The sequence below is a fragment of the Dryas octopetala genome, chromosome 9 (assembly GCF_963921425.1).
Source record: "Dryas octopetala chromosome 9, drDryOcto1.1, whole genome shotgun sequence".
Lineage (NCBI taxonomy): Eukaryota > Viridiplantae > Streptophyta > Magnoliopsida > Rosales > Rosaceae > Dryas > Dryas octopetala.
Genome location: NC_141374.1, coordinates 20,023,275 through 20,033,063, shown reverse-complemented (window position 1 = coordinate 20,033,063; position 9,789 = coordinate 20,023,275). Strand labels below are relative to the sequence as shown.

At 34.5% G+C, this 9,789-nt stretch overlaps 1 protein-coding gene across 1 annotated transcript; it reads left to right on the top strand.

The window, feature by feature from the left end:
- The first annotated feature begins 4,303 nt into the window (after positions 1 to 4,303).
- On the top strand, positions 4,304 to 6,733 carry LOC147275487 (proline--tRNA ligase, cytoplasmic-like). The gene is made up of 8 exons (XM_086228419.1): positions 4,304 to 4,340; positions 4,441 to 4,637; positions 4,725 to 4,817; positions 5,095 to 5,211; positions 5,344 to 5,531; positions 5,778 to 5,842; positions 6,390 to 6,514; positions 6,611 to 6,733. The coding sequence occupies exons 1-8, from the start codon at positions 4,304 to 4,306 to the stop codon at positions 6,731 to 6,733; spliced, it is 945 nt and encodes a 314-aa protein (XP_086084545.1).
- The last annotated feature ends 3,056 nt before the right edge of the window (positions 6,734 to 9,789 follow it).

The following is a 9,789-nucleotide window of genomic DNA, read 5'->3' as shown; positions in this document are numbered from 1 at the left end:
CACATTTACCACCCAAAAATTTTTTTACAATTTCACACTTCACATCCACTTTCTTCTTAAATTATATAATTCTTCTCCTAAATTTCTATTTTCTCCTTCTAATATTTTTTTATAAAATAAATAATCATTTTCTTACTACCTAAATTTAAGGAGTAAAATTTCGGTTTCAAAGAAATTTTCGATGAAAATTTCGTCGGAAATTTCGATTTCGACAAAAGTACACAAAATCGATGCAAATTGCAATCAAAATATGAAAATTTTTAATGAAGCTTAACCCTATGTTTATTTAACATATTATCTACTATTATATTGCACAAACTAAATTATATAGTACGTTTCATATGATATAAGGTCAATATAATTCGCGCCGGAGGCAAATACTGTTAATACTTCACTAATAAATAATTACATAAATAACTCCTCAATTTTATTTATACTATAATATTGCATCATAAATTACATAAATAATCACTACAATATACACCTTCTATAAGCTTCAACATCTTCATCGTCTTTAATTTCCTCATGTGCAAACAAGGTGTGCTGCGAACCATAATCACCACCCCATCATACTTTTCCAAAATAATTTTTTCTAATAACAAAAAGGCATACATAATAATTGAATAATTCTATAATTCTTTAAGGGGAAATTACAGATTTGGTCCACTTATTTTATACCTAGTTCAATTTTGGTCCACGATCTTTTTTAAGTTCTGTTTTGGTCCACTAATTGTTTCATTTGTTCAATAAAGGTCCAGATTTGTGACTTTAAATCTTTTGGGTTGTGTTTTCTTCAATTATAATTGAAGTATAAGTTATATTTCATCATTTCTTAGTCATAAAAACAAATTTGGAGTATTATAATCTAAGAGAATTGAGATTTGGTGAAATTTGAAAAATTGGCAGTTTTGGGTACCCTACTTTAGGGTCAATTATCTTGAGTTTTATAACTCCAATTTGAATGATCTTTATATGGTTGTAAAGAAGAAATGCATAGCTTTAAAACAAGTATATATTTGCTGAATTTGGGTGAGATTTGATAGGGTAAAAAGCAGGCCAAATTTGAGAAAACAAATCTGGACCTTTATTGAACAAGTCAAACAATTAGTGGACCAAAACAGAACTTAAAAAAGATTGTGGACCAAAATTGAACTAGGTATAAAATAACTGGACTAAATCTGTAATTTTCTCATTCTTTAATCATTCATGGATTAATTGTATAATTTGTATTACATAATTTATATTAATATTAAGAGGATATAGTTATATGCACACTATTAATATATGCACACATAACTCTAAAACTTCATATGCCATTTTATTATAATATTCCATTTTATGTTAGCTTACTTATTAATGTCAGCATATACTTGTAATTCTGTATGTGCATATAAGTTATATAACTTAACACTCATTTCGGAACTTTTACAAAAATTAAATTAAACAAAATATAAAAACACATCAACATCCATTTCCTGGCGTCATCAATTGCAACATCTAAAAAATTCCCTTACATCAACAACACTTGTGGGGCCTACCATGCGTTTCCTGTCAACTTGTTCATATAAGATAACCACTTTCCTTTCTTTACTTGTTACCAACACAAACTCTGCTCATCATAGATCAAACACTTTATCTTTCTTTATATTTTCTCTTCACTTCTCTCTTTTCATTTTCTTCTTCATCACCTTCATCAGGGTTTCAATCAGGGTTTCAATTGGGGTTTCAATTGGGGTTTCAATCAGGGTTTCCATTGGGGTTTCGATTGGGATTTCAATTGGGGTTTAAATTGGGGTTTGGATTGGGGTTTCAATCAGGGTTTTAATTGGAGTTTCAATCAGGGTTTCAATTGGGGTTTCAATTGTTCTTTCGATTGGGGTTTCAATTAGGGTTTCAATTGGGGTTTCCATTGGGGTTTCAATCAGGGTTTCAATTGGGGTTTCCATTGGGGTTTCGGGTTTAGGGTTTCAATTGGGGTTTCAATTGGGGTTTCAATTGGGGTTTCCATTGGGGTTTCGGGTTTAGGGTTTCAATTGGGGTTTCAATTAGGATTTCGATTGGGGTTTCAATTGGGGTTTCAATTAGGGTTTCGATTGGGGTTTCGATTGGGGTTTCAATTCGAGTTTCAATTGGGGTTTCGATTGGGGTTTCAATCGTGGTTTCGATTGGGGTTTCAATTGGGGTTTCAATCGTGGTTTCAATCAGGGTTTCAATTGGGGTTTCGATTGTGGTTTCAATTAGGGTTTCGATTGGGGTTTCGATTGGGGTTTCAATCATGCTTTCAATTGGGGCTTCAATTAGGGTTTCGATTGGGGTTTCAATTAGGGTTTCGATTGGGGTTTCAATTAAGGTTTCAATCATGGTTTCAATTGGGGCTTCAATTAGGGTTTACATTGGGGTTTCAATTAGGGTTTCAATTGGGGTTTCCATTAGGGTTTCAATTGGGGTTTCCATTAGGGTTTCAATTGGGGTTTCCATTAGGGTTTCAATTGGGGTTTCCATTAGGGTTTCAATTGGGGTTTCCATTAGGGTTTCAATTGGGGTTTCCATTAGGGTTTCAATTGGGGTTTCGATTGGGGTTTCGATTGGGGTTTGAATTAGGGTTTAGATTGGGGTTTCAATTAGGGTTTCAATTGGGGTTTCGATTGGGGTTTCAATCATGCTTTCAATTGGGGCTTCAATTAGGGTTTCCATTGGGGTTTCAATTAGGGTTTCGATTGGGGTTTCAATTAAGGTTTCAATCATGGTTTCAATTGGGGCTTCAATTAGGGTTTACATTGGGGTTTCAATTAGGGTTTCAATTGGGGTTTCCATTAGGGTTTCAATTGGGGTTTCCATTAGGGTTTCAATTGGGGTTTCCATTAGGGTTTCAATTGGGGTTTCGATTGGGGTGTCAATTGGGGTTTGAATTGGGGTTTCGATTGGGGTTTGAATTAGGGTTTAGATTGGGGTTTCAATTAGGGTTTCAATTGGGGTTTCGATTGGGGTTTCAATTAGGGTTTCGATTGGGGTTTCAATCAGGGCTTCAATCAGGGTTTCAATCATGGTTTCAATTCGGGTTTTAATTAAGGTTTCGATTGGGGTTTTAATCGTGGTTTCAATCAGGGTTTCAATTGGGGTTTCAATCAGGGTTCCTATTGGGGTTTCAATCATGGTTTTAATTGGGGCTTTAATTAGGGTTCCTATTGGGGTTTCAATCATGGTTTTAATTGGGCCTTTAATTAGGGTTTCGATTGGGGTTTCAATTAGGTTTTCCATTAGGGTTTCCATCAAGGTTTCAATTAGGGTTTCCATCAAGGTTTCAATTAGGGTTTCAATCATGGTTTCGGTTAGGGTTTCAATCAGGGTTTCAGTAAGGGTTTCAATTAGAGTTTCACACAGGGTTTCAATTATATTCCTCATTAGGGTTTCGATCTAGCTTACATTTACAGTTATAATTAGGATTCTAATCAACATTCAGATTAGGGTTTCGATCTGCGTTACATTTACAGTTACAATTAGGCTTTTGAAACCCTGATTCTAACCCCCTAATTGAAACTCTTATCGTAACCTTAATCGAAACCCTTATAGGAAGCCCAATCAACCCCCTAATTGAAACTCTTATCGTAACCTTAATCGAAACCCTTATAGGAAGCCCAATCAACCCCCTAATTGTAACCCTGATCGAAACAATAATTAGAACCCTAAACGCAACACTAATCAAAACCCTAATCATAACCCTTATCGAAACCCTAATTACAACCCTAAACATAACACTAATCGGAACCCCAATTAAAACGCTAATCGTTACCTTGATCAAAACCTAATCGTAACCTTGATCTAAACCTACAACTTAACCCTGAATGCAACCCCGATCGAAACCCTAATCGAAACACTAATCATAACCTCAACGTAAACCTAATTGAAACCCTAATTGTAACCCTAAATATAACCCTAATCGTAACCCTAAATATAACTCTAATGGAAATCCTAATCTTAACCCTAATCGAAACACTGATCATAACCCTCAAGGTAACCCTAATTAAAACCCTTACCTTAACCCTCAACATAACCTTAATCAAAACCCTTATCGTAATCCAAATCTAAAACCTAATTGGAACACTAATCTTAACCCTCAACGGAACCCTGATCTAAAGCCTAATCGAAACCCCAATCGTAACATAAATTCTAACCATGATCATAAAGCCGATTGGTGATATAACCTGTCCCTCTTCTGGCTGTACGTAAGAACCACAAACACAAAAGGCTGTCCCCATTGTAGCCGTGCAGTATACAACAGAGGAGAAGACCAAGGCAAAGCATCATGGCTTCTAAGTTTGCATCATGTTGCCCCCATTGTGGTAAGCTTTGCACTTCGGCCTCTCAAATTTCTGCTTCTCCTTTGTTTGTCCTAGCCTCTTGGCTTGACTTATAATTTGAATTTCCTACTGATTTTCTTAGGAAGTCTAATGCCTAATGGGGTTACCATGAATTCGCATATTATAGCATGCCAAGCTTTTGACATAATAAAAGAAACTGGCTCTTCGACACAAAGAAAAAAGAAAGAAACTGGCTCTTCGGCCCAAACAAAAAAGAAAGAAACTGGCTTATGTCTTTCTAATAACAAGGATGAGAATTTCGGAGAGTGGTTTTCTGAGGTATACCTGTCTTTATTTTTTATTTTCTGGGTTATTTTCATAAATCTCTTTTACGAAATAAGTAACATGTTCAATTGTTCTCTGCAGGTTGTTGTTTGTGGTGAGATGATTGAATATTATGATATCTCTGGTTGTTATATTTTACTGCCATGGACAAGTCACATTTGGAAGACCATGAGAGTAAGCATTGTTTTTCTTCGTATTTAGTCACACAATCATATTGTCAATCGTGTCTTCCCCCTTCTTTGCTATTTGAATTAGTGAACTACCATTCGTTGTTAGCATCCTTTATACACCTTTCCAGTCCAGTCCTTAAGTTCTGAATATTATCTACCTCTTTTGACTTTTAATACTTTCCCAACTTATGCTTTCATAATTTTTTATTCATTTTAAAAGTTTGCCATGATAACTTCAACTCCATCACAGTTGATCACTTTCCAATGCTGTTAATTTGTAGGAATTTTTCAATGCACAAATAAAGAAATTAAATATACAAGAATACCTCTTCCCCATGTTTGTAACTTCTGCTGCTCTGGAACGAGAGAAGGATCATATAGACGGTTTTGCTCCAGAGGTTACAAATAGTACTCTTTTGGCATGATAATTGAACCTCACCTGTTGTTCACCAGTAAACTATATTGTGCTGTTTGTGTTTGTGATTTGATTATTCTACCTCTTTTTCCATGCCTATAATTTTTGTAATTAGGTTGCTTGGGTCACCAAGGCTGGAACATCTGACTTGGAAGCGCCTCTTGCAATCCGTCCAACAAGTGAGACTATTATGTATCCGTATTTCTGTAAGAAAATTAGGCGACACTGCGACTTACCATTGAAGGTAAATCAGTGGTGCGATGTTGTTCGGTGGAAGTTTAGCAATCCTACTCCCTTCATCAGGTAGTTCCTTTGACTTCATGATTTTGACATGTCTATACCCTGTTCCGCACATACTAGTTATTATGGCATTGACAATTACACAATGAGTTAACCTTTCTATTCCTTTGGAGCAAGTCTTGGTTGCATCTTTAGTCAGGGTTGCTAAGTGTCCTCTATTTGACATGATCACTAGCTTTCTTTAATTTTGTCCTTTTGACCACTATGTTATCTTTCATTGTCTCAAAATTTATTGTCTTTATTTTTTAGGAGTCGGCAGTTTTGTTGGCAAGAAGGCCATACAGCTTTTGCAACAAAGGAAGAAGCAGATAAAAGGTTTGAATCATTGGAATTTTGATTTCACGTTATGTGCCTATTATATATGTAGCGAATTTCATTTTCTATCATTGATAAAGGATTGAGTTTGCTCGGTTGAGTTAAATAAAGACATTAGCTTATGTCTGGGCCACTATTTTTAATATGTTTTAGTCAATTTTTTTTGTTATTTTTTTACGATCTTTAGCCTGCCTATTGTTCCCACATCTTCAGATTCTAAAAACAGTAATAGAAGCTGCAGTTTCTTAATTGTTAATTGTACCCTTTGTTTCATTTATTAATTGTACAGAATTATTCATATTTTATATTTATATTTATTAATTGTACAGAATTATTAATTGTGCAGTTTCTTCCTTGTCATATTTTATATTCATATCACCTAAAGGTCTATTTATGTCATTTAGTACAGGAAATTATTCCATGCAAGCTTTCTTTCTTTCATATATGCATACACCTAATATCTGATTGTTTATGTGCTTGCGAATAGTATCTCACTGACACAAAAACTTTGAAGGTGGTTGGTTTCTGAATGTTTGTCCTCATTTTAGGTCTATGAGATTTTGGATTTGTACAGAATGATATATGAGGAATATTTGGCAGTTCCTGTTGTGAGGGGATTTAAAAGCGAGCTCCACAAATTTACGGATAGTCTTTACACCACCACTGTGGAGGTACTTGATATGCCCTTTAATTAAGCTTTTTTTTTTTTTTTTTTTGGTTTAATGCCTCTATGGTAGTCTTGAGTATTATTAATTTCACGCATGCAGGCTTTTATTCCAAACACTGGCCAGAGTATACAAGGTGCCACCTCACGTTGTTTGGGTCAACATTTTGCTGAAACATTTGAGATTAGTTTTGAAAATGAAAAAAAAGAAAAGGCTATGGTTTGAAAAAAATATAGTAAAATGAAAAATACACGTTAACCCCAATATAGTAAAGAAGCCTATCAGGCATTTCAAACATCTAGTAGCTGCCCTTTTTTTTATTTTGTTTTTGGATAAATTGAAAAAAATCGTTGATTGATGGCTCTACTTTCTTGTTTGTTTCTCAAAGCCGAGACTTAAATGACCAGTAGAGCTGATACAAGGACTTAAAAAAATAATGTATGTCCATTACCTCCTTATTATTCAAGTAGACCAGCGTCTCCGCATTATTCTAAATGTGAGTGCGTTTGATTAATTAGAGTTTGTTTGTGAGTGTTTTTAAAAGAAGTGCCCTTTTTTTTAGAAATTCGTAGATTTAAAAAAAAATTAAAAAATTAAGTGTTTCTTATTAATATACTTGACAGTATTTCTTAAAAAATCACCTTTTACCCGAGAGTGCTTTCAAGTACTTTTAGAACTTCAAAAAATTTTTTTTTTGTGCCAAACATAAGCATTTTTTTCTTTTTACCAAACATAAGTAAAAACGTTTTTGACTATTTGAAATCCTAAACCCTAATCTACATACGTGAGTGCGAATAAGTTGTAACGTGTATTAGTAGAAAGAAAAAGAAATATTTGTAATGCACATAGGCTGTAACGCGTATAAGCAATTGAATACGCGTATTACTAATAGGCTGTATCGTGTATTTGTAGAAAAAACAAAAGCCAAACATGACCAAGGAAACATGAAAAATTAAAACGAAATTGCAACATATTCAAATACAAACTGTAGATGCAATAAAGGAAATCAATGTGTTAACAAAACAAGGAAATCAATATATATGTCCAAAAAAGGAAATATCTTATGAAGTTAATGCTTCCGTTTTAAATGTTTTATAATATGTCTACTAAACCAATACATTTGAAGTTATGGCTACCCTTAAATATGTAATTGTAACTCTTTTCTAAACACTAATCGTAATTTTAATCATAATCCTAATTGAAACCCTGATCGTAACCCTAATATGTTTAAGTTAATCTAATTGAATTTTTTTTCTCCAATTGATTTACCTTTTTTTGTCAAACAAAATTATGTTATGTTTAGCCATAATTAAAAGTAAGGGTCAGGTCGGTTGCATATCGCCCAAATAACCGACCTGATCCGACAAGACCGATAAGGTAATTTTGACAACTAACAACCAACCTATCCATTGTACGTCAGTTGTCGATAATGCCGATAATGGCCAATAAGGCCAATATAGGTGGGTCAATTGAAATTATTAGACCTACATTTAATTAATTTAAAAACCAACATCCAAACCAACTTTAATGAGTCGATTGGTATTATCGAGCCGATTTGGTGGGTTCATTGTTGGTAGAATTATCGGCTGACCCGGCAGTAAAACAATCCATTCCCACCCAATTTAAAAGTATGGTAAAGTGTGGTACCAAAAATCTGGTGTAGAGGATCCAAGTCCCTAAAAACGTAAGAGGACCCTCTACAGAGGTAATTTCTCTAAAAATAAGTGTGTTGTTTACAAAGCAAATATCTAGTGGGATCCTTTTAATCCCTATTTTAATAGATGTAGGGCCCAAATAAAAGAACTCAGGCCGGGTCCACAATGCATTCAGATTAAAAGTATCTGTTCTGCGTTTATACCACCATATCGGGGGAATATCAATGGAGGTCGAGACGGAGAGGACGAAACCCGTTGCTGTGTTCATGGCCTTCGGTACCAAAGGCGATGTCTATCCGATTGCTGTAGGCGTTTCTTCCATTCATCTCTCTAACTATTTCCTTTTGGTTTCCGAGAAAATACAAAAAAAAAAAATTCAAAGAGTGCCAAAACCTATTGGGACTATGTTGTTTGGAGGTTGTGATTCTCTGTTTTGTTTTGTTGCTGTTTGCACTTTTCAGGCCATTGCGGTGGCTTTTGCTTGTGACCAGAGACTATACCCTAAACCCTAAACCCTAAATCCTAAACCCTAAACCCTAAACCCTAAACCCAAAAAATATCTCAACTTTTTACCATATTTACAAACACCTCCTCAAACAAATCCTCCCCGCCCATACTCTTCCAATTCATCATATAAACGTAACAAAATTTCTATTTCATACCATTATGCTTCCAATTCCTATAATCATACAATAAAACATCAATAACCATCCACTATTTATACATTTTTCTCTTCATTCTAACTCCATCAATCTACTCCTTTTTTTTTCTCAACACTCTTACTGCTCAATCACGCCTAACTTTCTCACCAAACACACACACACAACAAGGCGTCGCAAACAACACCAAATATTCAACCTCAAAATGGGACTGCCCACACATAATCGCAGTTCTGTCAACAAGATTACCAATCGCCCCCACCACAACATTACGCTTGTTAGACGAAGATCATTCATGTTTGCTTTGCCGCATCCACTAACGCTTCTAATATTTCTTTAAACTTTTATTTTCGCTTCTTTTTACAATTCTTCATTTTTTAATCCAAACACTAATAACAACCCTAATCGTAACTAGGGTTGGGCGCGGTGCACTTCGACTCACTTTTCCCCCGGAACCGTCCGCCGCGCCGGACATTAATACGCAGTGCGGTTCGGTGCTTAAAACCATCAAATAAATAAAAAAACCAAACCATTCAAGGTGCGGTGCAGTTCTGGGCCTAATGGGCTATTATTCAGATTACCATTTTTCGGCCTCACATTTATTTTTTTAAGCCTAAGCCCAATTATTTAATGATGCAAACCCATCCTAATTAACAACTTTTGGCAACAAAAAAACAAATTTACAACTTAATTCAATGAACTTAACCAAAAAGACTCATACATTAAACTTTACTTAACCTTCTTAGTACTTAAAACTTAAAAGTTAAAAACAAAATCAATTATACAAGTATACAACCAATGACTACAACTACAAGTTAAGAACTGCTTAAAACAAAGTTACTACAAGTTATAAACCTTATATTGCATATACCCTATATACTTATATAGTATATAACTATATATTATACCCTAGAACTATAAACAATTAAAAATTTTAGTATATACAGTATAAACTATAAATAATATA

What these genes read in the sequence shown, in the direction of transcription:
- LOC147275487 (XM_086228419.1), top strand. Translation starts at nt 4,304, where the DNA reads ATGGCTTCTAAGTTTGCATCATGTTGCCCCCATTGTG. An exon ending in ACATTTGGAAGACCATGAGA is followed by an intron (nt 4,818 to 5,094) that starts GTAAGCATTGTT and finishes GTTAATTTGTAG; the next exon opens with GAATTTTTCAATGCACAAAT. An exon ending in AATCCTACTCCCTTCATCAG is followed by an intron (nt 5,532 to 5,777) that starts GTAGTTCCTTTG and finishes TTTATTTTTTAG; the next exon opens with GAGTCGGCAGTTTTGTTGGC.